The sequence below is a fragment of the Dromiciops gliroides genome, chromosome 2, assembly GCF_019393635.1.
Source record: "Dromiciops gliroides isolate mDroGli1 chromosome 2, mDroGli1.pri, whole genome shotgun sequence".
Taxonomy (NCBI): Eukaryota; Metazoa; Chordata; class Mammalia; order Microbiotheria; family Microbiotheriidae; genus Dromiciops; species Dromiciops gliroides.
In genome coordinates this window covers 77527203-77542882 of record NC_057862.1, presented here as the reverse complement: position 1 = coordinate 77542882, position 15680 = coordinate 77527203, and the positions used below count along the sequence as shown (strand labels likewise).

General features: G+C 39.8%; 1 protein-coding gene across 2 annotated transcripts in view; it reads right to left on the bottom strand.

Annotated features, from left to right (window-relative positions):
• The window catches only part of TM9SF3 (transmembrane 9 superfamily member 3), a 69658-nt gene extending 54255 nt beyond the window's left edge, over positions 1–15403 (bottom strand). Inside the window, exon 1 of one of the 2 annotated variants that reach the window (XM_043982543.1) lies at positions 14857–15403. In XM_043982543.1, the coding sequence (XP_043838478.1) occupies positions 14857–14955 (99 nt within the window). In that variant the 5' untranslated portion in view covers positions 14956–15403. The remainder of the gene's footprint in view (positions 1–14856) is intronic. The other variant, XM_043982542.1, reaches the window with a different exon arrangement.
• Positions 15404–15680: the final 277 nt, after the last annotated feature.

Below are 15680 nucleotides of genomic sequence, written 5' to 3'. Positions count from 1 at the left end.
AGTCCAAAAACCTAACGTTAGCTACTAGCATCCTTCACCAATGGAATTTCATCTTTAGTCCTCTACATACCTTCTAGTAGAGCATATCTAGCCACAGTCAATCTTTCCCAGCACTGTCTTCCCCTGACGTCAGCCTTCAAAGATTTAGTCCTAGCTTCAACACTTATTATGTGACCAAAGGTCAATCTCAAATTCTAAAAGCCTGAGTTTCCTCACTGTATCTGAGGTATTTAACTCACAGGACTGTTGTGGTAAAAGCACTTTGTAAACAATGCTTTATATAAATTCAGTCATTAATCTTACTAGTAATATATTTCCCTCAACATCTCATTATAAGATCTATCATCCATAAATTTATCTAATTCTGGGTACTAAGTTCTGATAATCACAAACTACCTGGTTTGATGTAGGAAAAAGCAATCCCTCTGAACCTTAGTTTCTTCATCTATAAAATGAGAGGGCTGGACAAAGTGATGGAGATTCCTTCTGGTTCTGAATTTCTATAATTGTTTAGCTACTTAGTTAATTCAAAAATTAACATAGGCTAAGAATATAAAAATAAAGATATGTAACAAATTAAACCAACTTAAATAGTACAAAAAAGTTCAAAAGAGGCAACCACTACAACTACATGCCTCTCTCCCGCATTGAGCATCTATTGGTACAAGACCCACAGGAATATAGTCAAAAAGTACCTTATTCAAATTATGCCTATTCTAACTCTGTCTACTTGTCCATTATTTCTGGTGCAAGCTATTTTTTTCTATTCTTGTTCTCATACCTTTCCAAGCATTCCTTATTAGTTTTTATTTTGCTATATGTCTATACTTAATCCCAAACCTACTCTAGATCTGAATACTTCCCAGGGATCTATATTTGATTTTTTACATTCACTGATATGCAGAGAAGGTGCTAACTGGCATTGGCAGAAGAAATTTCCTTAAGAAGGAGCTCCATATATCATTGAAATCACAGGCCTACTCTCTACACTTATTAGAAGGTATGACTTAGGGGCAGCTAGGTGGCGCATGGGGCAGCTAGGTGGCGCAGTGGATAGAGCACCGGCCTTGGAGTCAGGAGTACCTGAGTTCAAATCCAGCCTCAGACACTTAAACACTTACTAGCTGTGTGGCCCTGGGCAAGTCACTTAACCCCAATTGCCTCACTAAAAAAAAAAAAAAAAAAAAAAGAAGGTATGACTTGGGGCAGCTAGGTGGTGCAGTGGATAGAGCACTGGACCTGGAGTCAGGAGAACCTGAGTTCAAATCCGACCTCAGACACTGGCCATTTACTAGTTGTGTGACCCTGGGCAAGTTACTTAACCCCAACACACACACACACAAAAAAGAGGAGGTATGAGGCTCTAGGAGGGAGAGGGGAGAAGGATTCAAGAGGAAATACAGGTTACATAAAAATAAAAGATGACAATAAAATGTAATTTTAAAATAAAGTAGACTGAATTGCAAAAGCACTAAATTCAGGCAATTCACAATGCACACAAAGGATAGCACAAAACACCTAGAACTGCCTTCCATCAGAATACCAGCCCCTAGTTTCAGACTAGCCCCAAATTTAGCTGTGTAAGTGTGGATCTCCATTTCCTCATCTATAAATTAATCTCTAAGGTTCCCTTCCAACTCTAATATTCTTTAATTTTATAAGAGGAATAAATTTTAGTATATAATTATGAATAAGAAAACAGTTTAACAACAAGAAAAACATGGATGTGGAGCCAAAGGACCTGGATACAAACTCAAGCTGCATGCTACTTTATCTACAACCTTAAGCAAATCATCATCTCTCTGGGCCCCAGTTTCCCTATTAATGAGGTAGATAACTTCTCTGGTCCCTTCTAGCTCTAAATACTATCCCCCACAAAACCTTCCCTCTCCTAAAAATATTCTCATTTTTTCCATCTAAACACAGAATTGATTTTATATCAGTAGCAAATATCAAGTAACAGTTGTACATATACCTTAGAGGAAATAATCATATGCTTGCCTACTTATTGACACTACACTGTTAACAAATTGGCTTCTCTTCCTACTTGAGCAACTTACAAGACAATGCTCCCAGCTCCACTTCCCTCTGTACAATCTTCCTGAGAGCCGTTCCACAATTACCACCATGCTAATGCCTCCTTAAATCTCTATCTCCAATCCTGGTACATCAAAAATAAGTTTTCAAGTCTTTATGTCCAATTTATTACAAGACATTTCTACTCAATCTGTCACCACCAAAAAAACAAAAACAAAATTTATCATTTATCTAGTGGAAATTTTTCCCTTCCAATTATCCTATTTTTTTCTATGATGACAATTCTTCCAATTCACCCAGGCTTAACGCTTGTAGTCACCTTCAACTAACCTTTTTCATTTTATAATTAGTTCACATTTGCATAGACCTTTACACACACACCCCCAAAGTAACTTCCTCACAAAGATCTATGCGATACAAAGTACAAGTTTTATTATATTACAGATGAGAAAACTAATACGCAGAGAGCATTTGCTCAGAACCACAAAGTCACTAAAATACAGAACCAGAATTTGAACCCGTTTCCTGATTCCTAATGCAGGACTCTTTTTACTACATAACACACAATGAGTAAATTCTACCAATACAAATTTAAAGCTACAAGGAAACTTGGAGTCCAACCCCCTCAATTTGGTGATGACAAAGAGAAGCTCGGGGAAGTTCTAACTTCCCCAAGGCCGCACTAACCCTTCATTCTATGCCTACCTCTCTAATACAATACTTATTTATTTACTATAACTGGGAGCATGTCGACAACAAATATCTAGGTCAATCATGTTACGCGGAGCATTATAAATCGCTAGGAACACAAAACAGCACCAGTGCTTTAGTTTATAATCCAGCTGGGAAAATAGTTCCCAGGACTTTAGAGCCAGAAAGGACCTTGGGGATTATCTGGCCAGTTCCCAGTCATTTTGCAGATGAGGAAACCAAGGCTCAGACAAGTGAAGTGACTTTCACAAAGTCACACTACTCAGTGGCTAAACAGGGTCTCCTGACTGCAAATCTAGTTCACATTCTACACAGTATGATGCTTTTGGACGGGGGGGGGGGGGGGGGGGGGGGGCAATTGGGGTTCAGTGACTTGCCCAGGGTCACACAGCTAGTAAATTGTCAAGTGTCTGAGGCCGCATTTGAACTCAGGTCCTCCTGAATCCAGGGCCGGTGCTTTAGCCACCTAGCTGCCCCAATGCTTATTTTAAAGAAAAAAAAAATTCTAATGAGTAATCCAAACAAAAAGTGCTACCAAACAGTAAAGTATGAGATGGATGAATAGCATCCTTTACATTTATGACAGAAAGTCAAACCCTAATGATTATACACAAATACACACATGGCATATACATCAATTCTAAGCAGGGGTGGGGGTATCAAAGTTGCAAAAGGCTTGGTCTTCTGTATCTTTAATGACTTCACTTTCCTCACACCATAAAATAACTAATGATGAAAGTAAAATTGTAGGTGTTTTAATAGATTCAAAAGACTCAAGGAAAAAAACACTCAGGTCCTTGAAACATGGGCCCTAGCATTTATCTTCCCATCCCCCTTAGCATCTACTTGCAGGTAGTAGGGACCTGATAACAATAAATACTTGTTAAATTGTATTTCATATCTTGCCTTTGAACCTTGTAAATTTTTATAAACATGAAAACTGATTGTCGTTTCAATGAAATCCAGGTATATTATTAAAGTGAGAATACTATTTTTTCATTTTTATCAAGACAAAATTATACAGAAACCTCAATTTAACCCAAATTGGCATTTAACCCCAATGCCAATTAGCTACATTAGATTTTTAGGAAAACAAGCAAATAAGAATTCAAGCTACTTAATAAACACGCACACAGGGGCAGCTAGGTGGCGCAGTGGATAGAGGACTGGCCCTGGATTCAGGAATACCTGAGTTCAAATCCGGCCTCAGACACTTAACACTTACAAAGCTGTGTGACCCTGGGCAAGTCACTTAACCCCAATTGCCTCACTAAAAAAAAACAAAAAACAAATAAACACACACACACACAACTTCATGGATGTCTTAGCATCAGTCCTAATACAGACATCTCCCATAATGTCTACAAGATTATACAGAATCCATGTTCAGTGAAGGAAATCTGAAACATTCAAATACATTCAATACAATAAGACAAGAAAACAGACCGAAAAATTTTTTTAAAGACTTTTCGACAAGGGTTAAAAAAAATCCAATTAAGCAGGGAACTCCATTCTCTGCAAATGTCACTTACTTAAGGAAACATAAAAACTTTTAAAACAAGAAACAGCACGGTGTACAATAGCAGTTCTCAAAGTGTAATCTAGCACCCCGAGGGTCTGAGACTCTTTCATGAGATCCATGAGATCCAAGCTATTTTTTGTAATACTACTAAAATGTTTTCATTTCTAACATGGCAAATTACAATAAACATAACCCACATAAACCAAAACTCTCTTTATAATTTTTAATAGTATAAAAGGATCCTGAGACCCCTTTCAAGTTTAAGTCCCACCTGTGACATACTGGCTGTGTGTTCCTGGGTAACTCACTTGAGCTCTTTTGTGCTCCAAGCAAATCTCTGAAGAGTTTAAAATGAAAAACAGTTGCTGGTGTTTCCACACTGGGAGTTCCATACACCAACGGTCTGAACCTAGCAATTAATAATAATAACTAGCATTTATATAGCACTTTAAAGTTTACAAAGCACTTTACATGTTAACTAATTTGATCCTTTTATCAAATTATCTAATTTTTCATAGCTTATAAATGACAGCTTTTCAAAAAAACAAAATATTAACTAAAATGGATTACATGATTTAATAGAAAGAACATAGAGGTCTGAACCTCCTGTAACTTGGGGACAAAATCCTAGCTGGTTTACCAGAGGTAAATCATTTAACCCTTTAGCCCTCAACATCCTATCTGTGAATCAAGATAATAGTGTCTACCTCAAAGTGTTGTAAGGATCAAATAAGATAATGTATTTGAAATGCTTTGCAAACCTTAAAGCACTATAGGAATGTTGGTTACAATTTACACTACAGGGGCAGCTAGATGGCGAAGTGGATAGAGCACCGGCCCTGGAGTCAGGAGTACCTGAGTTCAAATCCAGCCTCAGACACTTAACACTTACTAGCTGTGTGACCCTGGGCAAGTCACTTAATCCCAACTGCCTCACTTAAAAAAAAAAATTTACACTACTACTCCACAATTCCTCCATATTCTCCTGTGTAGCTGTGTCTGTACTGTGATGACTTTTTAAAAAATGCTTACCACTGTGTTGCTGGTTCATGCTTAGGTTTTTCATTCACTATGACACAGAGATCATTTGCTATTGTACACATATGTATTTCTATAGTTTTTTCTTTCCAAGTGTGATCCAGCATCGACTTCCAGTGATTCATTCTGCTGGCTTCTGACCTCTTTTATAATTAAGCTGATTTTAAATTAATCAGATCTTCCCAAGTGCCTGAAACACCTGCACCTGACCCACTCCCACCAAAGGAACTGTTATACATAGAGGTTAATAAACATGCATCTCCATGATGGAAATATGAAATGTCTATTTTCTTCCCTAAAAAGATACTTTCCTTAGGGGCAACAACTGTCTCTTCTCATATGTTTTTTGTGTCTCCTTCTTCCCCCTCCCCCCCAGTATTAACAAAGAGGTACACTTGGTAGGAATTCAATGTTTGTTGAATGAATTAGGACAATGCTTATCTTATCATCTATTTGGGTTATTTAAAATGCCAAGTGTCCGACAAGTGATAAATATTTGTGGATTAAAATGAAAAAACATCTTATGAAATATTTAAATGTAAAGATTCAGAAGACAATAAAATATGAAAAATATCAATTGGTAGCTATAGAAAAATCACAGAATTTTAGAGCTAGAAGAGACTTTTAGGAATCATCTAGTCCAGGAGTCTTTAACGTTTTTTGAGTTATGGATTCCTCTTGGACAGTCAGGTGGACCATTCTCAGGATGATTTTAAGTAGAGGAAAAGCTAAATTTCAGTTAGAAGTTTGTGAAATTTTCTTTCCCATCCAAGTTCACAGACCCAGTGAAATCTATCCACAAATCTCATAGTTAAACCCCATGGGTTAAGAACCTCTGATCTAGTCCAATTTCTTTATTTTATAATTAGGGATTAAGAGAGTGTCCTTATGGGAAAAGAGAATAAGAAAGCAAAAATAAGATTAAACTTTAATCCTTGGACATGAAGGATTTTGACAGTTAATTTCATTTCTTACAAACATAAATTTTTTGTAATGCTTTATGTGTGTCCAAGGTCAAAGATACTGGTCACAGTAATATATTGATCAAAATGTGTTTGTATATAAACTTGATAGAGAATTATGAACTTTTAAAAATGTATAAAATAGGCATTAATTTGTCTTACATAATCTAGAAACTAGAATTGAAATCATTTAGATTTAAATCCCAGTCAATTATATATATATATATATAATTTTTTTTTTTGCAGGGCAATGGGGATTAAGTGACTTGCCCAGGGTCACACAGCTAGTAAGTCTCAAGTGTCTGAGGTCGGATTTGAACTCAGGTACTCCTGAATCCAGGGCCGATGCTCCATCCACTGTGCCACCTAGCTGCCCCTCCCAATCAATTATATTAACCATAAAATAAAATCCTAAATCCAAGAAGTGAATATGAGAAGAAATAACAACAGCCAGGGATTATAAAGTGACAGAAACTTTGTCATTTTTTAGCTTTCAAATTGGCCCCAAGAAAAAAACATAAAGGAAAAACAAATTAACCTGAAAAGGAACTGCAGTTTTGTTCTGACAAGGAAGCAGTATTATTCTCAGGTCATGGATGTTGTTAGTCCCTCACTTGTCTAAAACAGTGTATACTATGCTGCTGCATTTAAGAAAACTTTTTTCTTCCTAAATTAATTATCATGAGAACAATAATTCATCTAGAAAATGTTACTATAATATCCATGTAAACTCTAATAAAATAATTAGGAATCCAACAATGTCAATGAAGGCTTGAGTTATGTGTAATCAAGTTTTTATTAGTTTTTATTATCATGGCAAAAGAGGAATGGATAATTTTATAATATATACAACATATAATATTGCAAATAGGTACAATCCATTAATGAAAGCTTTAGAAATCATAATTTCAGTAACTTTCATTATCTCTTTTGTAAACATATAATAATTTCAACTCAGAAAAATACTTTGTTTTAGTTACATCCATTCAGTTTTTCGGATATCTTCCTAATCCCAATTTATTTCAAGTGAACACACCTAGTTTATGAGTCTATAAAAATAGAAGTAAAAACAAAATTAAGGGGGCAGCTAGGTGGCACAGAGGATAAAGCACCGGCCCTGGATTCAGGAGTACCTGAGTTCAAATCCGGCCTCAGACACTTGAGACTTACTAGCTGTATGACCCTGGGCAAGTCACTTAACCCCCATTGCCCCCCCAAAAAAACAAAACCAAAAAAAATAAATAAAAGACTTCTTGCTAGCTATATATAAAATAAAGCATAGATGATATTGATCTTACTGGAAGGAGTTAATTTTTGCTTTCTTTCTAAAACATGTTTTCAAGAGCTCGTGGAAAGGAAATACAGGCAAAAGCCACAACAAAGCAGCAATGCCATTTTTGAAAACCGTCTAATGGCGTAATATGTTTTTATGGTAAGAGCTGAGTACCATCTATATTGGGCATTTAGTGGGTCTTCTGACACTAGAGACTCCCAGGATGCCAAGGACACTAAAGGACCAGGGAGAAGATGAGGTTTAGAATTCTGAGTGATAGCTAGGTAGAGCCCTGTGACTGGTAAGCAGTGTCCAGTGTTCTCTTCATACCAGCAAAAAAAATAATTCCACTTTTGAGTACTCTTTTCTCTGCCAGCCCCCAATCAATTTATTTTAATAAACATTCATTGAAGATCCATCTTATCTAGCACTATGCTAGGCAATGTAAGAGGCACAAAAGAAAAATTTCAGTCCCTGACCTTGAGAAACTTACTTTAGCTGACAAAAGACATACACTAGAGAAAAATACAAAACAATGCAATGTTAATAGTAATTGTTCTTTTGCTGGTTGGTTTTTAATGCTGAGATCTTTCTAGATAAACATTCTGATAACTGTTTGTAAAAGACACATGGGGGGTGGGGATAAAAGGACTGGTAGTTCAAACATCAAGGTCTTAGTCGACTCGTAGTTTCTTCATCAGTAAAACATAGAGGTAAACTAAATAATCCCCAAAATTCTTTCCAGAGCTAGTATTCTATGATTCTCAGCCTCTGTGTGTGTGTGTGTGTGTGTGTGTGTGTGTGTGTGTGTGTGTATATACAACTCTACATATATAAAATCATATATGTGTGTAGATATATATATTAGATATATATATATATATAAACATAAACAACTGGTGCTCTTCAGAAGAGTGGTTCTAAATAATGATAATTTTAAAATATCCAAAACTAAAATTAGTGAATATTAGTTTTCTTTACAAAAGTCTACACCCCCTTTTCTTTAAATAAAATTCTAATGGTGTATTTAAAATGTGACAATTTCCAAAAATTTTAGAGATGTCTAAAGGGTTCTTAATCTTTTTTATATAATGGAACCCCAGCTCCCCCCCACCCCCCTCTCACCCCTCACCTGCCCCCCTTGGTAGTTGTCTCCAAGCAGAGATATAAATACACAAACATATATAGCATATATGCATACTTGCTCAGAATGCTTTTGAAAGCATGAAATAAAACTAGAATTACAAAGAAACTATAATGAAATACAGTAATAAAACTATTTAAAGCAAGTTCACAGACCCCCAGGTTAAGAACTCCTGGGAGGAACTCATCTAGAACACGATATTAAGGAAGAGGAAGGGGAGGATACTAGCATGACTATAGCACTTTTAAGTTTGCAAAGCACTTTGCAAATATTATCGCATTGTAAACTCACAACAACCCTGATAGGAAGTCACTATTGTCCCCATTTTACAGTTGAAGAAACTGAGGCAGATAGCCATTAAGTGACTTACCCAGAGTCTCCTCATTCTTACCTGGCTGCACTAGTTTGGGACTAACTTCCGTGCCCTAGGAACCTTCATTATTTGGATAGATTCATCCTCCTGTAAGAACTCATCAGCCTTTGGTATTCCACCTCATCACTACCCTTTCTCCTAAAACCCAAACCTCCATTTAAGGAAAGGCCTCAATTCAGATTGCTCATTTCTCACTCTGCTGCGCTACCTTCAGATCTCTCTGATTGACTTCTCCACGATACCCTGGCTTGGATCTATCCCCCCTCTCCCCCTTTCAGCTTCTTTTTGTGTTTTGTCTTCCCCTTTAAAATGTAAGCTCCTTGAAGCAGGAAATGCCTTTTGGGGGGGGGGGATCCCCCGTGCTTAGCACCTTGCCTGGAACACAGTAGGCACTTAATAAATGTTTATTGGCTAACAGAGCGAGCAAGTATCTGAGGCCAAATTTGAATTCAGGTCTTCCTCACTACAGGTCTAGCCCCTCTACCCAGTGTGCCTGCCACTTAGCTGACATAAAACATACATAAAATAAAAGTACAGCTGAATGACCTTAGTTTATAGGATAAGTTTAAGTTAGAGTGAGATGGATCAACACCCTAATTTTATGATTAAGGAAAGGGTTTTAGAAAGCAATATGACTTGTTTAAGGTCCATTCTAATAGTAGCCAACTTTCAGGGATTCCTACATTAAACAATCTGGGAATTCTCCACCAAAGTTCTGAAGTCACTCTAAACACATTTTCATCCAAATCAGTTCTTAACATTTTTTTGTCATGTACCCCCTCTGATAGTCTACTGAAGCCTATGTCTCCTCAGAATGTTTTTAAGTGCATAAAAAACATAGGATTACAAAGGAAAGCAATTATATTGAAATACAGCTATCAAAAAATTTTTGAGAGTAAGTTCATGGACCCCACGTTGAGAATCCCTGGTCTAAGGACATCTTAAAAGATTTATATGCTTGGGGCAGCTGGGTGGCACAGTGGATAGAGCACCGGCTGTGGATTCAGGAGGACCTGAGTTCAAATCCAACCTCAGAGACTTGATACTTACTAGCTATGTGACCCTGGGCAAGAAACTTAACTCCCACTGCCTGGCAAAAAAAGAAAAGAAAAGAAAAGATTTATATGCTTGATAATATAAGAAATGTCCTGCTAGGTGAAAACAGTCCTTCCAGCTCATCTAAAACTTTTACTCTAAGTAACTTGTAAAACAGTACAGCATTTGCATTCTATGGCACTAATGTCAAATATATAATCAGCTTGGGCAATTGTACTCAATAAATTCATTGCTGACAGCCAAAATGGGTTACCTTAAACATTTCTGAAACTTTTTGTCATCCCAAAAAAACAATAAAAATTTAAGATTTTACTTAATTTTACTTTTACCTTAAATTTTATTACTGGAAAATAGCCTTCACATCCAAGTTCGTTGACTTAAGCTATTAAAAACTGCCTTCTAATTGTAAATTCAATTCATAAGTACTTATTTACTGGGCCCATAAAACCTGTCTCTTAACTTTCACTCCCTCACTCAGCATATCTTTTCCTTTCACTCCTTTTCCTTTCACTGCCTTCAAAAATTCACAGGTCTCTCCTATAAAAGAAAAAACTTCAACTGATCTCAGTGTCCTCTCTCTCTATCTGTTCATTGTCACATTCCTGAAGTAATTCAATTATTCTATAATGGTGAGACGTTTGGAAAAAGGAAAGTTTCAGGGGACATGTCCTTAACTTTTAAAGCAAATACCTTATACTTATTTAAAACCTAGTAATGAAGGATCAGGGAATACAATTCAGTGTAGGTAAGTGAACTGACATGCACATGGTTCCAGTTTTACCCAGCAACTCATTAAAATATAACTTTCTATGAGTTATAGCAATCAATAAGATCCATGTTATCTAAGATTTTCTCATATCTGAAATATGTGACTTAAAAAAACTGCAAATTTCTGGAAATGAACATTCCTGAGAATAAAATTCCATTTTAATGTTTTTGCTTAATTATTTCTAATTATTAAGACCTTCAAACATCTTCAAAACATTTCTTCCCTAAATGTAAAAGTCAAAAGTTTTCCTATGTATAGAAATGTAAATCACAAACTGTAAATCAGAACCCTCCCCATAAACATTCATACATTTGACACCACTGAAAAAGAATCACTCCAAAAAAAATCCCTAACAACAATTTATTTGGACCTCTTCTTTGCAATTACTTAGCTCATTCTAATTTCTAAAAGGCAGCATGGGTCGTGCCTTTTAGTTAACAGCTGAGTTTGACTTCCCCCCACCTGCCAAACGTGTGATATTGGGGAAATGACAACCTTCCTGGGCCTCAGTTTGGCCATCTGTAAAACAAAGGAGTTGGACTCCAGCTAAGGTCCCTTCAAGTTCCACAATTATTAACCTACCTAAATTACTTAAATGTAGATGTGTCCTGCTTCCCCATCACTTCTAAGCAACTTGAGATCAAGGACCTAAACTTATCCAGTACTTAGGAAAGTATTTTTAATAGCACAAAGTGCTTAATAAACAATTTTCTAATCTAAATGTAGTAGTGGTTTCTATAAAATATTCAAAAAATAAAGAGTTAGCAATTGTCCTTTCAACCTGTAAAGCATCCAATAAAGATTAAAAGCAAATTAATGGATGGAAAAATTCTATATGGTCACTTAAAGTAGCTCTCTTTTACAGTTATTTATTTAGGTAAGAGAAATGAAAATTCTAACATGAAATTTAACATTTTTATATGGAAAGTAAATTCATACAGGCACAATGAATTGGTCCTGGAAAACAATTTAGAAACATACTAGAAAAATCACTAAAGTGCACATTATATCCATTAACACAACTAGAGATATACACTAAACATTCCCCCAACTCTTCCCTGCACCAAGGTCAAACACAGAGGTAAAAGATTATATATAGCAACATTTTAGGTAGTAACAAAGAACTGGAATCAAAGTACCCACTGATTAGGGCTGGTGTTGAGGGAGAGAATGAATGAAAAGTGTCTAAGAAAGAGGCTCTATGATCACAGTAGTTGCTAATCCCCAATTTATCATCAAATTTTATTGTTTCTACTTTCATGACATTTCTCCTAGAATATCCTTTTCTCTGGGGCAGCTGGATGGCACAGTGGATAGAGCACCCACCCTGGAGTCAGGAGGACCTGAGTTCAAATCCAGCCTCAGACACTTAACACTTACTAGCTGTGTGACCCTGGGCAAGTCACTTAACCCCAAATGCCCCGAAAAAAAAAAAAGACTATCCTTTTCTCTCCACTCTCTTAATTAACCACCATAGTTCAAGCCCTGATCACTTCTCCATTGGATTACTGTAATAGTCTTCTGATTGGTCTTCCAGCTTGCTCAAGTCTTTCCTCAGGAGAGATCCAATCCATCCTCCACTCAACTACTAATGTAATTTTCCTAAATGGCAGGTCTGACTATGTCACCCACTGCTCATTAAACTCTAATGGCTCCCCATTGTCTCCAGGAACAAACAAAATCCTCCTTTGGGCACTTAAAGTTCTTCACAACCTGGCCCCTTCCTACCTCTCCAGTACTCTTACACTGTATGATCTAATCATACTGTTCTCCTTGTTACTCATACAGGACATTCCACTCCGTACATTTGCACTGGCTATACCCCTGTCTCTTTAGTGCCTAGCTCCTCCCTCCTAATTTCAATTTCTCCCAGACTCCCTGGCTTCCTTCAATAGTCAGTACAAATCCTTTCCAGGGAAGGTCGTTCCTAGTCCTTCATCCTTCCTCAGCACCTTCCTTCAGAGATTGCCTAGTAGGTACATAGTGGTCTCCCAAGTAGAATGTGAGTTTCTTGAGGGTAGAGACCACGTTTTGTAATTCTTTGTATCCCCAGCACTGAGCTTAACATTTATTCTTGCTGATTGACTGAATGACTGAACTATGACATGAGAATTTAAAAGACTATTAAACCAATAAAAGATGACAAATATAAAGAACTTGGAGCCTAAGAAAAAAGTGCATGATCTAGTGGAAAGTAAATGAACAGAACCAAGAATTTACACAAATCCCACAAGAATGTTAAGGAAAGCAACATTTTAAATTTCACAACTATGATCAATGGAGTGACCAATAGTGAAGCATACCTCTCACCTTTCAGAAAACAAGTGGAATAAAGGTGGATAATGAGGCATACCATCAGGTCCTTTTGGATACTTTTGTTTAGCGATATTTACTACACAGAGAAGTTCTACTTTGGTTGAGGAAGAGAATCTCTGGGAAGTAACAAAAGAAAAAAAAAAGCGGTGGGGGGAGGGGAGGGAAGGATAAAATATTTTTAAAGCCAGATCATATATTTACAATTAGAAGTTACTTTTAAAAGTATCTATAAACTGAGGCTCAAAGTCCATAACATTCGCATATGACTTGCCCATGGTCATGTATTTTTACTAAATGGAAGGACCTGCAATACAACCCAGATCCCCTAACTCCAACCAAGATAAATGCTAAAACAAATGAAATCGGTTTTTTTAATTCCAATATGAAAACAGATAAAATACGGTATTATATGCTTTTCACTTTAATTCTGAAAGTATCCTGATGTGATGATCATTTCTCATTTACCAAATATAAAAGTGTTTGTAAAACACTGTTTGGCATTTATGTTAACTTTTGAAGCCAAAGAAGCTGTCAAAAATCTAGGATCTAGCCTAATACCTGGGTAAACAAGGTACATTTTCAAATAAGTCCCTTTAAATATATGAAAAGAATCATGGGATCATACATGCATGGTTTTTTTTTCACTTATCAGTAACTATAAAAGATGAGTGAAATCAGAATTCCAACATCATTGATCATTAGAACTACCATGAACTTCTACTATCTAGACCCACACTCTTTCCTTTTACAGCTATGAAAACTGAGGCCCAGGGATATGGGTAGTAACTTGTCTGTCCAATGACACTTAGTGGAAGAACTCATCACATCTCCCTTAAATACACAACCATCACTTAGGGTCCTCCTAAGAGCCTTTGCAAGATAATAAGGCTGACGGATCAGAGCCGGAAGCCTGTCCCGCTTTCCACCCCAATCTCTAAGCGGAGACTTTCAGGTTCTGTTAATAACATCCCAGCATTTGGAAAAGAACTCAAGTCATGAGCGCCCAAGAAAAGTCGTTCCAAGTAAAGAGTCCAAAAGTGGCTCTGACTCTAAAGGGTTAATTCAGTCCACTTGACAATTCATTAAAGGCAGAAGGAAATCTTTGTCCCCAGCCTGCTCTGGCCTTGCCTACTTCAAGATTACAATCCAAAACAAGCGCCTGTGCAGCCGAGCCCTTCTCCGGGTCCAGAGCAGGGGCCTGAGAGGGGGGAGAAAAGTTGCTGGCACGGCCACAGCGCGGGCCTGCGTGGAGGTGGAGGAGTGCCCACGTGGAATGACCCTCCTCTACTGCCAGAGCCCAGGAGTGCCGTCCCACTCCTTCAGGCCGGAGGAGGACAGAGCCCTTCTGGGGCCTGGAGGCTCTACGGAAGAGGCGGCCACCACAAGTGGTCAGCGCTCTCTGCGTCCACCAGGATACTGGGTTTAATCCCATTGTGTCGAACCGCACAGCTCCGGGACGCCCGGACCCGTGGGCGACCGCCCCCCGAAGTTCACACCCCGCGGAAAGTGCCCCAGGTCCCCGGGTCTGGGCCCGGTCCCCTCCCGCGCCCGGTCAGGCCCGGCGCTCCCTGCACGGAGCTCGGAGGCTCCGTCCGAGCCGGCCCGGCCCGCCCGAGGCCTCCGGGAAGCGAGGCCGAGGCCGCGCGGCGCCTCACCGTGTGGTCGTGCTCGTCCGCCCGACCCCGGGGCGGCAGCAGCAGCAGCAGCAGCGCCACAGCCGCGGCCGCGCGGGTGACCCCCCGCCGCGGCTCCATGGTGCGCACTCCCCTTCGCCCGGCGCCGGCCGGCCCTCCGCCCGAGGCTCCTCCGCTGCCGCCGCCGCCAATTCACATCCAAGGGGCGCGCGCGCACGGACGCACAGGGCCGGGGCCCAGCCGCTGCCCCTGCCGCTTCGGCGCTGCCCGAACCGGACCCGCCGTCGTTGCCGTCGCCGTCACCGCCCGCGGCCGAGCGTAGCCCCCGCCCCGCCGAGTCCGCTCCGCCGCCGCTGCTTTCGCCTCAGCTTCTTCCTCTGACTCAGCCACGTCATCCGGCCACCCAGTCACACACCGGAAGTGCCTCCCCTAACGCGGGGCAGCAACCGCCGCGGACCGCGGCCGAGCGAGCGAGCGAATGCGAGGACCTACTCGCGCCTCGCTGCGGGGGGGAGGAGGGCGCGCGCGAGCCGAGGGGCCGAGAGGGAAGGGGGAGAAAGGGAGGGCGCGCGCGAAGGGAGGAAAGAGGCGGAAGCGAGGGCGCGCGTGCGCGGGTGCGCGCGGAGGAGAGAAGAGGGGCGGGGAGCGCTGATCCTTTGGGGCGCTTGCGGGTGGAGCCCGAGCCTGGAGAGAAGGGAAGGAGGCTCCCGGAAGTGGCGGCGCTAGTCCCAGGCGGCGGAGCGCACGGTGCCTCCTCGCCGAACCTCCTGGAGACCACGTGGTGACAGGGGCGTGGGGCGCGGGGAAAACTGCGCTCGAGCCTTAGGTTCGAATCCCGCCCCGAC